The sequence below is a fragment of the Protopterus annectens genome, chromosome 15.part0 (assembly GCF_019279795.1).
Source record: "Protopterus annectens isolate FY-2018-M chromosome 15.part0, PAN1.0, whole genome shotgun sequence".
NCBI lineage: Eukaryota > Metazoa > Chordata > Ceratodontiformes > Protopteridae > Protopterus > Protopterus annectens.
The window spans coordinates 81,269,264-81,286,000 of NC_056749.1; the positions used below are offsets into that span (position 1 = coordinate 81,269,264).

The following is a 16,737-nucleotide window of genomic DNA, read 5'->3' on the forward strand; positions in this document are numbered from 1 at the left end:
GTGGAGAGACTAGCTAATGGTTTTATAAATACTGGTGTATACCACAAAGCTTATTATAGTAATTCTTTACTCCTGAGATTGAGTATGCACCCACCTTTTGTTTTCAAGAATGTTATGAAAGGTCAAGCAATCAGAGCTTCCAGGTTGAATCCCACTGATGAAGGTTTTATGTCAGAAATGGATGACCTGAAGGGAAGGTTGATAGATAGAGGATACCATACAAATTAAATAATGGTACATTTGGCAGAAGCCAATGAATTACGTTCATCTGTAGCTACACCTTATTTTGGACCCCATAGTATTAATGGGATAACTAAAGAGAGTAACTTTGATAGATATGTCAAATTTACAACACCCTTCTGTTCGGATTATCTTGAAATAAGGGGGATTATCACAAAACATTGGGATATCCTGCAGGTTGATAGTGACCTGAAAGAGATATTGGGTGATAGGCCACGTTTTTTATTCAGGAATAAGAAGAACTTGAAGAGAATATTATGTTCCACTAAATCTGAAATTGGAGCTAGGGGATATGGACATACCAAGTCTTGTGGCCATTGTAATTTCTGCTCCTTCATAGACACTAATACAACTTTTTTTCACCCTGATTTAAAAACTATATTTAGAACCAATGCAGATGCTGATTGTATGAGCATCAATGTGGTGTATTTAGCAGTATGCCAGGTATGCCTGTCTTTTTATGTGGGTAAGACGAATCGTACCTTCAGAGACAGGATACATGAGCATTTATATCACATCAGGAAAAGATCGAGCCACAATGCATTGGCCAAGCACATAACATTATTTGGGGAAATCACACAGTTTTTTGTTTAGAATTCTTGAGGTTGTGACTCCCAGTAATAGGGGTGGAGATATCAGGAACCTCACAGAAAGTAAGGAAAGTGAATGGATAGTTATGTTAAGAGCTGATAAAGGGTCTGGGGTCAATGAAATAGCCTCCATAAAACCCAAATTAAGACAGCGGAGGAATGTGAAATTACTTTCATGCCTTATACATAATTTAGTAATATCTAAGTTTGCATGCATAATACATATAAGACTATATGCATATATGTAATACTTAGACATGCATATCTATACATTGTACCTACTGAGTACAATTGTTTTAGCATATATATTTTTGTATAGTTACTATACATATATTTTATAAGTATAGTTTTTATCAAGTTTGTTAAATTATTCTATGTAATATTTTTAAAAGTGCCTAGGATAAATGTATGCGCTTTTTTAAACATATCACTTTAAATACAATACTTTTCTTTAATTATAATGATGTTAATTCTTTAATTGTTTTAATTGGTTTATTTGCTATATATATGTGTAAGGTCCTGCTTTAGTTACTATGAAAAGGATCTGATGAAGCTATTTGTAGTGAAAGCGCTTATCCAAAGTTTGTTTCTGGAACAATAAATCTGTGGAGCCTTAACATTTGTGGATCGCTTGCGTTTTGTGACAGGTTCATTTCTGAGACTGTTTAAGCTCGCTTCGCAACATCCCTCATATTTCTGAGTGCTGTAATATTTTATACATGACATCAAACTGACAATGTTTTTCAAGGGAAACAATAGAAGCCTGAACTAGGAATGTCACAAAATGTTACAATCACATTCTGAACAAATAGTATTAAATTGACAATAATCACTCAGTTTTACCTTTGCTGATTATACAAAATAGAATGTTGCCATTTAAATGTAAAATCTTTCAGTATATGCCATAAAATGGCAATTTATGAATATGGAAAGGAAAATTGTAATCATTAATCACAATAAGTGAATTTGTTGTTTATAACCTATAATTTCACTCATTTTATAATAAAAATGACAGATATGAAAATCCTTATGTGTAGGAAATGGGGGAAGAGGGATACATTGATAATTAAAATGCACTAACTTTCATCAATGTTCACTTAAAACAAACTTGATGCTTTAAGTAAGTTAGCAACAAACAAAGTGATTACTTAAATGCTGGCAATCAAGGAAATATAACCTCTGATATATCCAGTAAAATACATTGTATTATAAAGATTAAGTATAAATATTACCATCTATTTATATTACATAATAAGTTTTGAAAGACTTCATCGATAAGGGTGAATATGTTAAATAACTGTGTGCTATAATCTTTTACTGAAGTTTTATATATGATACATCCTACGATTTAATTGCTTGTCATCTGTCTTTCATGTAAATATTAATTGCTTATAGAATAAGTACACTTTTATATTGTATTAGAATTCTGTCTAATCCACAATAGTACTATATATGTTCAAAATAATATACATATTGCTTATTCCTATTACAAATATTCACCATATGATAATTTAATTTATGGAGCTCAGATGTTCTGGATTGTCAAGGTATGAGTGATAATCTGATGGATTTAGGTTTAGCCATCAGATTAGGAATGATTTTCATTCCATAGCTAGTGTGGATCTTAGTTTTGTTAACATTTATTAATTTAAATTTGTTATTTCACAAAAACATTTTTAGTATGCCTGACCAAGACATTACTTTATTGGTAAACACTCACAGTATAAAACTGATAATTTCCTTTAAATGCTCAAGCATATATAGTTATCAGAGGAAAATGAAATAGTCACAATAAAACAAAAAATACATAGTCTAAATAACTTAAGATGGAGTTAACTTTATTATCTTTAAATACCAATGGCTTAAACAATCCTAGCAAGAGATCATATCTACTGAAATATTTAAAACTGAACAAAGCACAAACTGTCTTCCTTCAAGAAACTCATTTAAAAAAATGTCAATTACAAATGGAATCCTAAGGAATATATGATATTGCCACAATCCACGTATAAGACAAAGCCAAAAGGGGTAACAATTTTATGGAAAACAAATGTAATTAACCCAGAAATCATTTATAAGTATGAAGATAAAGAAGACCTTATGACATTAGTAATAAATATAATAAGAGAATATGGACTCTAGCCAATCTATACTGCTTCCCAGGCACTGGAACAGGAAGTGTTAAAAAACACTTGGATTTCATTTCCAATAATTATAAAAGCAACTTAATCTTAGGAGGAGATTTTAACTGTATATTTGATATTTCTGAAACTACAAATAAAAGACCACTGTGTACATCTGCTGTATCAAAAGCTTTAAACAAGTGGGTAGAATCATTTCATCTGGTAGATACTTTCAAATTTAAAGAAGATAAATATTTGTTGTTTTTCCATCAAGATCACAGATTTGGTACCCAAACTAGAATAGATAAAATATTTGCTGCCCATGACTTACACTCTAAAATCATTAATTTCTCAACCACTCCCTGCCCCTTTGCAGACCACAATTCATTGATACTAAAACTTCAAAATGGGTACAAACCATTAATCTTTAACTCCAGAATTCCATCATATGTAACTAAATTTAAAGAGTTCAAACCCTGCTTATTATCTGAATTACAGTTCTTTTTAGATATTAATTACACTACAGAGATAAATAAAATAATGATATGGGACTCATTAACAGCTTACATATATGGTAAAACCCTAACTTGGTATAAAAAAATCAGAGAATATGATTCTGAATTATTAGATCTACAATCCAGACGTTTGTCAATAAAAGCTGAAAAAAAATCAAAATCATTTGGAGATGAAGAAATTAGACGTATTAAACAATAAATACAATGAAATTCTAAGACATAAAACTAGTTTAGCTTTAGAAAAACTAAAAATGAATACCTTTGCCACTTCTCCCACATATCTACATAATTTATCCACAAGAATCAAAATGCAATCAAAAGCTAATAACATTAAAAGTATCTTCCATGAAAAGAAAGGAAAAAATGTCTCGGCTATAGGTGACATTCTTGATGCCTATAGAAATCACTATATGGAACATTTCCAAAAATAAAGTATACATATCAATCAATTAAATCTAGATGAAAAATGTTCTAATATAAAAAAAAACAGAAAAACTAAAACTAGATCTGCAAGCACCCATATCATACAAAGAAATTACAGATACAATAAAGAGGGTAAAAATAATAAAGCTCCGGTGTGGCATAATTATGGACATATATAAACTTTTTCATTCAAAGATACTACCCTCTTCCATAAAACTCTATTAGAAATTCAGTCACAAGCCTTAATACCACTTTCTTGGAGATATTCCTTAATCACACCAATCTTAAAGGAAAACAAATCCCCAGACTTCTGTACCTCATATAGACCTATATCATTATTAAATAATGACTATAAGATATTTATGACAATATTAACTAACAGAATGAAAATACCACTATATAAAGAATAAATAATGATCAAACTGGATTTATATATCATAGACACACACATGACAATATTAAAAGGATAATTTCTCTTATAGATTATGTTAATAAAGAAAATAAAGAAAGACTCATAATTGTCTTAGATATAGAGAAAACCTTTGATTCCCTAAATTGGGACTATTTTTCAAAATCCTAATTCTATTTGAATTTCCTGCATCCTTTGTTCATCTCCTAAAGAATACATACTCAAATAATTTAGCGTATGTCAAGTTAGGTCCTTTTACCTCAGAATCTATACTTATAACAAAAGGCACTAAACAAGGATGACCCATGTCATGAAATCTATTTGCTCTGGCTATTGAAATATTGGTATATTCAATTCATAACAATATAAAAATCAAAGGAATAGATGTTTATGAACAATACAATTCTAAAGTAATGTTATTTGCTGATGACATATTAACATTGTCTAATACAAAAGAGACACTAGAAGAATTAGATATATTAATTGACAAATTTCACATGACTTCAGGACTCCATTTCAATAAATCAAAATCAAATGCTTTATTTTTAAATAAAAAAATGCAGACTAATGGGGATCACATCACAGGGAATCAAGAATATAGACTACAGTTAATAAAAATGGTTGTACTCTCCAAGATCCTATATATATAGCCTTGGCAATGCAACTGTTACCAGAAGGGAATATACTTAAAGAAATGAATTCATGCCTAATAAAATTGTAATGGTTTCCCATAAGAAATAGAATAGCTTTAATACATCACATCAGACCATGGAAACAGGGAGGATTAAACTTTCCTGATATAGAAAAACATATAAAAGCATCAATATCTAAAACAATCTCAGATTGGATAAGTCCAAATTACTCTGCAAATTGGAAAGCATTACTAACTGTAATATCAATAAATTAATTTAATTTATAAAAAAAAATGTCAAATAACAGATAAAAACAATTTGCCATGGCACATATTATGTATTAGTATGCAATATAACATAACTAAACCCACTAAAACTCATATGATTAATTATTACATTGACTCATTTAGGAAAATTATTAATGAAAATATAGATTTAAAAATCTGGTTTGATCTTTTAACACCATTTATAGTCACAAATAACTTTCCACATAAATATATAGCGAGATTATTAATTCCTGGGAACAGAAATAATTTGTTTGTTGGCTCAAATGTATCAAAGAACTAAAAGTTTTAGATATGCAAGTAATAAAAACAACACACAAAATTCCACAACAGGACTGGCTACCTTTACAGAGTATTCTGTCATATCCGCAAGATTTAAGTAGAATAATTAACAATTTTTCATTTAAAGAAATACCTAAATTTACAAATTACATATATGAAATCAGATATATAATGACTTTGGTATGGGAAACAGTATTTCAAAATTTTACAAAATATTGATAAACTATAAAACAACACCCAAAACCTCATATTGGAAATATATAACAAAAGGACATTCAATACAGTTAACTGAAGATATTAAAACAAATATCTTATTATCGATAAAATATACATCCTTTACACAACTGCAAAGCTTTTAATTGGAAATGTTTGCACAGGGCATTCTTAACCCCAGACAGAATCAGTAAAAGTAGTTCTTCCATAAAAGGAATATGTTGGAGATGTGAGCAAGTACACAATGCAGATTGGAACCACATTTTCTTTGATTGTGTTAAAACTAAGCCATTTTGGAATGGTATTAATAATTTTCTACAAGGTTTATTTAATAAATCATGTTATTTAACTAAAACCTCTTGTATTATTAAATGTGAGTGAAGGTCCTCATATGAATAGGTCAAACATGTATCTAGTATGGTTTATACTTGCAATTTCAAGGAGGTGTATAACAAGAAGATGGAATACAAACACAATACCAACTTTGGAAACTTCTACAGCCTACTGAAGACCACAGCATTATTGCAAATTAAAATTAAAGAACTAAGAATTTATCTAAAGCCATTTATCAACAACCCTTGGGGAAAAGTAGTATTGTTGATTGACACTATACAATAATCGATCAGACACTCTGATAATGGACTGGACATACTTATAAATTAACAGTATACATTAAGATCTGTTATAGTGTCAGGCTAATGTAAATAATGTACATAGTTATTTGAGATGTTATGTATAAATAGTATGGAATTCATTCAAATGTATTTGAAAATTTTTAAAAAATTCAGAAAAAAATATCAAAAAGGTTAGAGGTTAAATGGTTATTAACACATGCAGACAAAAACACATTCTAGGCAGAGAAAAAAACAATAGGAAATGGCTGTATCATTTACATGTTAAGAATAGCTTTGTTTGCATTTAGGAAGCTGATATTTGGAAAATAAATTGAAATGAGAACATCAGGCAAGGTTATATGGAATGCAAGAGCACTTAACTGTGGGAATACACTCATAATTAACCTTACACAGATAAATTTGGACTGCATTGAATTGGATTATTATATAATGTTACAGTGGCTAATTGAATTAAAGGATAGTGAAACGTGACAAATCTGAGATTAGTTAGAAAATGTAGTCAAGAAATGTGGGCAACATTTCATTTATTCATATCTGCTTAATAAATCAATAACCCACAATCAAGTTTTATAAGTAATCTCCTGATAAAACTGAACATTCCCACTTATCTTTAAAGTACCCTAAAAGTAATATACACACTTTTAGAACTAGTTATAGCCTGTCTTTTAAATGCATGGCATTCATAAAATGATAAATATTTAAAATAATACAACTGACTTATCCAAACCCATTTGTTGTCTATTGAAACATGATTCTGAGTGCTTACTTTTTATTTAAGTCCAGAGGACCACAATTCAAATACTGCTGTAGCTGGGAATGGTTGATTCTTCAAACTTCATACTGCAGGGACAGCTTCCTCCCTGGTTCTCCCATTAAGATGTAATTTCCTTCTAGACTCTGAAACAAAACTTCTTCGACTAACGAGTCAGGAAAACAGAAATCTACTACCTACCAGTTTCTCTGACTCCTATATTTCAGAAAAGGCACCTGATACTTCATGAGAGTTGCCAGCCTACTCTGTCTTGTTCAGAAAGATATAGTATGTAATGAATAATCGAGTCAGATTTCATTGAGTCTCATTCCACTGTGACTGATTCAGCATAACCTGACTCAACAAACAGTGATGATTTACTTTAACATGGATCATAAAAAAGAAGGAACAAGGCCTGTTCTCCCCACTGTTATTTTTTGGTAACCCAGTTTATGATGAATTAGGCTTGACAATTCAAAGCTTGATCAAACTCAGCTCCATGAAATTCATAGATACCAAGTACAGGATCCCTGCAAGTTGTCGTTTTGCACTTTGTCAACCTACAGATATTCACAGGAATATTAATGAGTCCAGCATCAGCAAAACTCCTGAATAGGACAACAAGTGACCCTTCCTTGAATATTTTTCACTGGCTTATACAGACCACCTTAATAGTATAATGTCATCTTGCCCCTGTAAAACAGAACTATAACCTGAGAAAAAGAACTTTAAATATAAGCCCCCATCCAGTTTAGCTTCTGTGTCTGATGCCAGAGGGAAAACAAAAGGTCATTGCCATTTCCACCTACAACATGTCACACCTTCCACTGCAAAGGAAAGATAGGGATCCCTTAGGAATTTCCACATAAGAGAACACAAAACATAGCTGCATTAATATCTAGTAAGTAACTCCTGCTCAATGAAACATAAAGACATAATTTGCTGCCGGGGGGGGGGGGCAAGCTCCTCTACAGAGATTTACATATCAAGCAATTAAAAAGAGTACATATGTAACATGACTTGCAATCATGCAGTCACCAACTGTTTAGGCCTTAAATAATTAAATGTCATATCTAGTCCTATGCTGAGTTTACTACAAAACTAAACCTTCTCACTTAAAATAATACAGTGCATCTGTCCCCCTGCTCAGGCTGGATATGCTGCTAACTACTTTACCTCATGAGGAAGGTTACACTCTGTGCTGATGATGTTGCTGATGTGTAGAACTAAAGAGAGCAAACAACACACACAGAGGCAAAGCCTTTGCCAATACAGGCCATAATACTCTGCTAATAATAGAAACTTGGTAAAGAACTTTTTTTTTTCAAACTGAGGTGATAAAAGATAAGGAAACTCACTGGGCCAAGTATATGATAAAAACTTGAAATCTGCCCCCAACCTATGACAGGCAACCTTCCTACAAACCGCTGGTTAAACTATGATATCTTGAATGGGGAAAAGGGAACCGAGCCCCTTCCAAATGAGCTAGAAAATCAAAACATCTACCCATCACTGCCCTACTTCTTACGTTTTCAAAACCATTGAGAATATCCTCATTCTGAAAATCTGCATAAAACAATACCAAAAGTCTGGACATGCTAAATTAATCCTTCTAAAATACCCTCTTAACCCATACCTTAGGTTATTACTCACCCTGGATTCCACCACTTACAATTTTAAAATAGTCCCAACCAACTAACCAGCTCAGATGGGGCTAAGTAAAGCAAATCATTATTTTTATACTGAAGAATAAGAGTCATTATTTTTTCTGTGTTTTTTGTCTTGTTGTCTGCTGATAATCAGCTCCCCCTCCCCTTCTGTGTTTTGCTTTGTTCCTCCTACAGCAACGTTCTGCAATGTCCTGTACCCCACAGTATGCAATGGGAAGGTGTGGTCTCCACCAGTTATTTGTACAGTAGTATTGGACTCTAACAGACCAGTTATGGTGAGCCATCTGGAGGAGGGGCCATCATTCATGCAGTCATGGGAGGGCCTGATGTCCATACATGACCAGAGTGCTGCCTTCAGGCATGTGAATGCTCTCACTTGTCTAATGAACAGAGTTTTTGTGCAAAGCACTGCTTGGTAGGTATGGATATTGCAGCCTATTTGCTGCTTGCTGTCGCCTGGCTCAGCTAGCAGCTAGTCATGCATCAGGTCAGGCTGTTCAACCCCCCCTCCAACATTAGCAGGCAAGTAAAGATCACCCACTTCTACCCTCATTCACCAGCTCCTCTAGCACTTGGGTCACTACTGACACAGGGTCATCTTGGTTCAGGTCAATGTTTTAATTCTTTGAGCTGCTGAGATGAGATAAAGTTCATGTTTAACAGATGAAAGCAATTTATATTGCCAAATTCTGACCAAAACCAAACTGTGTTACTATAGCTTATTCTTAATAAATAACACGATTCCCATATTAATAATAATGGCTGAGTAGCAATTTTGTGTCTATTAAACAGTTGCAAATTATGCAAATACCATCTCTTGTAATGCTTACTGTAGACAAGTAGTTAAGCATTCATAATTTTCCCTACAGATCATATCCAAAAGAATCAGTTTAAAAGAATAAAATGAATCTTCAGTTTACAATCATTATGCATTCTATCTCCACCAGGACCTGACCATAAGTCATTGATCTGTTAGAATGATCTGACCCTTCAATTCTGAAGCATCTAAATCCATCAAGAGTATTTTTTTCCTGAAGATCACTTGGAACCTAACTAGTTGACAAAAAAAGCCTTGTTTCTCCTGGATGTATCACACACAATTTCACTAGATTCACCAAAGAAACTTTCACCTTTTTTTGGTCTTGTCTAGCATTGCTGCAGGTAACAAGACCGTTCTCTTCTCCACTTGCCTTTTACCAAGTCACAGTCATGATAAAATGACACTGCCACTTTAAGTGACAAAGATCATGTAACTGTGTTTTTAATTAATTAATTTATTTAACACTTGTTACACAGCTTAATAAACTGGTTCAATGCTCTTTACAGGCAGGCATAAGCCAAACACACAGAATACAAAGATGAATAGTATATATACACAATATTAGAAACAGAAATAACAAAGTAAATATATCAAAATAAATGTCAGTGAAAAAATACATAAATATACAGTGATAATACATGAACAATAATAAACGTAAATTAATATACAATCCATTCATTAACAATCCAGGAGCAAATGTTCACAAACTGCAAAAATATAACATAAGGTGACAAAAATATTAATTATTTCTGTACTTTTTATGCATCGTTAAGTTCTGCTTCTCAGTCTTTAAAATTTGTAGGAAGCATGACTTTCAGAAAAAAATTGTAATCCAGCCCCGAAACAACTTTTCTGAGAAGGAAGCAGGAAATTAATTAACTAACTATTTATTTATCATTTGTTATCCAGATAAGTGCACTGATCCATGGACTCTTTTCAGGCATATCAATCAATAGAAGATAAATAACTGAATAAAATACATTTTACATGAATTACAGCATTATAAATTGTGATAAAGTTGAGTAAAGTTAAAGGAATGATCAGTACCATGGTAAGACATAAGGCAGTCTTTGGGGGGAGGACAATAACCTGTGGATTAATAAGGTCTGTTGCTTTTCTAATAGATAAGGAGAAACAGCTGGCCAGGTGTGCTACCGAATGCTTGTTTGCCATTACAATGCATGTGCATTTGCTTCTCTGCTTCTGCAATGTAAAATACAAGCAAACCAGCTGATTTTAAACAAGCATCTGCCATCCAATGAAAGTTACAGTCACAAAAATTATTCAAAGAAAGCCGTCTATTTCTGTATTTAAGACAGATCTTAATTGTTTACATGACTGAGTGATTTAAAAATTCAGTAGCATAAAATTAGTGACGATACATGTGTTAGGCCCAGAATATACCCTCTTAAATAGATTAGAGCTAGGGGACCATCGGGTTCCTATTACGTGATCGAAAGTATAAAACTTTGAACACCACAAGATCAAACTTGTATGTTCAAAGTTTTATAATTTCGAACACAAAAAAAAACAATGGACAGAAAGTATCTGTCGTAAGCAGGGGGGCAAGTCCCCCTGCATTCGCCACATGGGGGGGTTGTGCCCCCCACACCCCCTGCTCTTTAAGTATGCCAACTCTGAGATCTCACTACAATGCGGAAAGGGAATATTTCCCTTTGCTGCACTGTAGTGCGATCTCGGAGTTGATATAGTTAAAGAGCAGGGGGTGGGGGGGTGCTTGCCCCCCTGCTTACAACAGTTATTGAGCTGTTTTGGGGTTTTTTTTTTTTTTTAAATTCAAATTGCTGAAACTTTGAACACTTGTGTTCGATGTTTTCAGGTTCGAAGTTTCAGCAATTCAATAACGCAATAGGAACCCGGGACCACCTAAAAGAATCCTCTGTCTAGCAAACCCAAACCAGGGATGACAGATGGTTCCAAAGTGAAGGAAATCTTGTCTGATGTCTCCAAGTCCTTGGAACAGCCAATAGACTTGTACTAGATAGTTTGAGCTTTATCACAGGGACATATGGTCTCAGTCACTCTTTCAGATAAGTAATGCTCACAACATATATGGCATGGAAGGTGAGAGTAAGGATCTCAGAAGCACATCTAGCCACAAGCAAGCAGCACAAATCCAGATGTGTATTTTGACATATTCTAAGAGTACGACTGAATAGTCTGGCAACAGAATTCTGAATCTGTTGAAGGCTGGCAAAATCATCATCCAAAAGCCACCAGTAGGATGGGACAATTCTGGAGCATCTATTACTACTGCAAGGTCCATAGATGGTGATTGTGCTTAATCTGGGCAATATCCTTAAAATGGAAGATGTCTTGTTGACAGATGACATCTGATCCCTAAGAATGAGTCGGTCACCAAGAACAATACACAGATCATAAATTGCGGATACAAATTTCAGCTGATTCTCAACATAAATAATCAATGGTGAGAAGAGAGGACATTTTGACAGATGGTCAATAGCATGAACCAGCATTACCTCAGTTTTAAGTAGGTTATGTTTCAGCTAATCAAATATCAGCTATTCAAGGATGGACTCCAGGGAGTCATCCACTAATGTAAAATCAGGCACATTCTCTGAAGAAAAGAAGAGGTAATGCTGAATGTTAGCAGCATAAGATTGATAAAAATAGCCTTCCTCACAACGACATCCCTTAGTGACATGCATTTTGTGAAATAAATGGGCCGGAATCAAACCGCGTCGAATATTACTCTCCAAAGGACATGAACAAGAAGAATTTACCCCAGATAAGACATGCTGAGTACAAAACGGCGTAGAATATTACTCTCCAAAGGACATGAACGAGAAGAATTTACCCCAGATAAGACATGCTGAGTACCAAACGGCGAGAATATTACTCTCCAAAGGACATGGAAGAATTTACCCCAGATAAGACATGCTGAGTACCAAACGGCGTAGAATATTACTCTCCAAAGGACATGAACGAGAAGAATTTACCCCAGATAAGACATGCTGAGTACCAAACGGCGTAGAATATTACTCTCCAAAGGACATGAACGAGAAGAATTTACCCCAGATAAGACATGCTGAGTACCAAACGGCGTAGAATATTACTCTCCAAAGGACATGAACGAGAAGAATTTACCCCAGATAAGACATGCTGAGTACCAAAGCGAGAATATTACTCTCCAAAGGACATGAACGAGAAGAATTTACCCCAGATAAGACATGCTGAGTACCAAACGGCGTAGAATATTACTCTCCAAAGGACATGAACAAGAAGAATTTACCCCAGATAAGACATGCTGAGTACCAAACGGCGTAGAATATTACTCTCCAAAGGACATGAACGAGAAGAATTTACCCCAGATAAGACATGCTGAGTACCAAACGGCGTAGAATATTACTCTCCAAAGGACATGAACGAGAAGAATTTACCCTAGATAAGACATGCTGAGTACCAAACGGCGTAGAATATTACTCTCCAAAGGACATGAATGAGAAGAATTTACCCCAGATAAGACATGCTGAGTACCAAACGGCATAGAATATTACTCTCCAAAGGACATGAATGAGAAGAATTTACCCCAGATAAGACATGCTGAGTACCAAACGACGTAGAATATTACTCTCCAAAGGACATGAATGAGAAGAATTTACCCCAGATAAGACATGCTGAGTACCAAACGGCGTAGAATATTACTCTCCAAAGGACATGAATGAGAAGAATTTACCCCAGATAAGACATGCTGAGTACAGCTGGATAAACAGGCCACAAACCAGTTCAAAACCATTTCAGATAATCCACAGTGCGCCCATGTGTGATCATAACAGAACCAGTAAATGTTTGACATTTCCTTTAGAAATGTTTTAACTCCTGCAGAATGAGTTACCAATCTCTGCAACTCTCATAAAGGACAGCTCTCTCAACTCCCATACCTCTCTGCAAGATGAGTTCATCTGTGCTACAGACCTTCAAAATGTATCCCTCAGCACAGCTGTCCTCCTACAAGCTCCTCCACTTTGCTGTCCTGCAGATTGAGTCCATTGGCTCTGCAGTCTGATAGGATGAGTCCCATATCTCTATAGGTCTGCAGGATGAGTCCAGAGTTCTGTAGTCCTGCAGGATGAGTCCCAAAGCTCTGTAGTCATCCCACATGGCATGTTTCTCAGCTTAACAGTCTTGCTATAGACTGAGCCCCTCAGCTGTTTTGCAGGATGAGTTCCTAAACTCTGCAGTCCTCCTGCAGGATAACTCTAGAAGCTCTGTAATCTTTATCTAACATCAGATTACAGAAAACCTGGCATCTTTTTATCTTTCGAGTCGATTCTTAGAAGGCAGTGAAAACAATGGAGGTCATCCTACTGTACTTGTAAGAATGCTAATAGAAAGTGCAATCTGTGATAGTACCTGTTTAAAGACTGCAAGAAACAAGAGAAATGGTTTCATAACTTTTTCTTTCATTGTTGCTGCTATATTTACCCTATACTTGTAAATTATCTATGTAGTCTGTAACAACTTTCAGTTAATAAACAGCATCTTTTATTGAGTACTTTGCACAGGACTGTAATTTGGTTACACAAAAGATATTTTTGTTACTGCCACCACGGTAAGTAAGACTTAGCATGGGTGAGCACATTAGCAGGACAGGTACAACATTTTTGTTACAGTGAAGGTCAGCCTTTTATTATTAATTTTATGGTCATATGTCATGATAAAAAACTATACTAGCAGACTAGGAACTACACACTCAAGCTTTAACAAACCCATCTTTTGCTGGTGAATCAAAAACCTAACTTTTTTTGCTAATAAATTCATTGCTGTCCTGAATGTTCTGCTCTCCCCATCTCCTTGCTTGAAGATGCAGCCCTCCACACCAAGCTTTCACTTATTAATTGTACATCTCTGTCATATAATTGCAAATGAAGTATGGATTCTGCCCTACTTCTCTCTGCTATAAGCCTTTGTGTATCAGTATATTAACAAGTCACACAGTTCTGCAAATACAAATGTAAAACAAGATATACAAAAATTAGAATATTCAAGAAAAAATACCCAGCCTTTAGCTCTAGCAAGTGACCCTCCTTCATGCATCACTTACCAGATCAGGGTCCAGTTGCAAATGAGCCAGCTGCCCTTCCAGAATGTTTGCGTCATCCTCCAGGGCAAGACATTCCGCTGTGGTATCATCAATCTCCTGAAACATTAATGGACAACAGGAATTTCAGTCGCAGACACTGCAGAATGTAAAGTCAAATCCTAGATCACTTCATTTAAAATAATGGAAACATTTATTTATTTACTTACTTTTTTTTTTATTTTATTTTACTTATTTAAAGAAACATAAAAAATAAAATTCATGAGCTCCATGCTAACATCTCTCTTTACTACCCAGACATTGTACTACTCACCGAAACTTGGCTAAATGCTAACACCAATAGTAATGAAATACTTCTACCAAGCTATAATATCATACGTTCAGACAGGATAAGTAAAAGAGGTGGTGTTGAAGCCAAAAAAAAACTCTCAGTATAGAAACACTAGCTGAAAAACTTTAGACTTTAAAAATGCAGAAATAGTATTTGCCAAACTGAGCATCAACCCCAAGAACCCCAGGAACCTCTCATTATGAGTGACCTCAATATATACTGGTTAGATTGCAATTCTCCACACCCCAAAAACTGTATTAACCTACATGGCTTGCCTCAGCTCTTTCAGTCACTCACCAGGCTTAATAAATCATCTAACAAACACTCCACTCTAGACTGGATATTAACAAATAGGCCAGCCATCACTATCCCACACACATAGTCAGAAAAAGAACAAACCCAACTAAACAATCCATTATACTACAAATAAGAAATAAAAAACAACTTAACCCCAACAAAGTTATAGAGATACTTAAACACTGTAATTGCACCCCATTAAAACAGCTACCCCTACAGGAAGCCGTGAACTATTTTGACTCTACTTTCCTTTGGATTCTAAACTGTCAAGCTCCCAGCAGATATATATATATATATATATAATACGGTAAATCTAACTATGCCCCATGGTTAAAAAAGGAAATCACTTCTTAGAACTAGAGATACGGCTCGGTCACCCTGCAAAACGACTAGGTTCCAACTCGCATTACAAACTTATCAAGAACTTAGAAATAAAGTAAAGAAGGAAATTAAAATAGACAAAGTCAATTACTGCACTGAAACTCAAGCTACGCTCCACAAAACCACACAACTTCTGCTCTACTATAAACAATATAATTCTACCAGGCAAAACAGGTACACCCCCACCACCACTACTAACAACTCAATTTAATAAATATTTTACTGAAACCATCCTAGCACTATCAAAAAATCAAATCCCCTCAACAATCAAACAATCCATCCCCACACCAAACATTACATCCACCTTCACCCTGTAGCCACTGACTCTATCAAAAAAACTGCTGAAAAAAATGAAAACCCATTACTCTAGCTGGAGATAGCGTTAGGTATTCAGCGGGTAGGCTAAGAGCAGAAGGTATAGCATACCCCATATCAATACTAATCAACAGATCCATAGCTGAGCACCAGGGCCCTCCCATTTGGAAAACCTCATACATCAGTCCCCTACATAAAGGCGGCTCATCAACAGCTTTCAATAACTATCGTCCAATTGCAATATTATCACTATTATCGAAACTTCTAGAAAAAGTAATTCACATGCAGGTTACTGACTATCTACCTACTAACAAACTCCTAACTAATAGCCAGCATGGCTTTAGACCATTCCGCAGCACAACAACCCCTCTAACGTCATTTACTAACACTGTCAACTATCATGGGAACAACAATAACTGTGTCTTTTCTATCTTCCTGGACCTGTCAAAAGCCTTTGATATGGTCTTACATACTGAACTACTAAATGTCCTTTCTGATCGAAATTTTTGTAATTTCACCCTTGCCTGATTCCAAGATTACCTGACTGCATGCCAGCAAGCAGTGCCATGGCAATAGACCTTATCACCCCTATTACCAGTGACCCTAGGAGTACCTCAAGGCTCTATCTTAGGCCCACTTCTATTCTCTATATTTATAAATAACCTCCACTTATCAACCCCTCATGCTTCGCTCATCCAATATGCAGATGACTCAACAGTGATTTGTTCTGCACCCTCTCTACT

At 34.7% G+C, this 16,737-nt stretch overlaps 1 protein-coding gene across 1 annotated transcript in view; it reads right to left on the reverse strand.

Moving 5' to 3' along the window:
- Positions 1 to 14,778, reverse strand: part of LOC122789791 (vimentin-like) — a 308,097-nt gene extending 293,319 nt beyond the window's left edge. Inside the window, exon 1 of the mRNA XM_044057233.1 lies at positions 14,674 to 14,778. Within this exon, the coding sequence (XP_043913168.1) occupies positions 14,674 to 14,778 (105 nt within the window). The remainder of the gene's footprint in view (positions 1 to 14,673) is intronic.
- Positions 14,779 to 16,737: the final 1,959 nt, after the last annotated feature.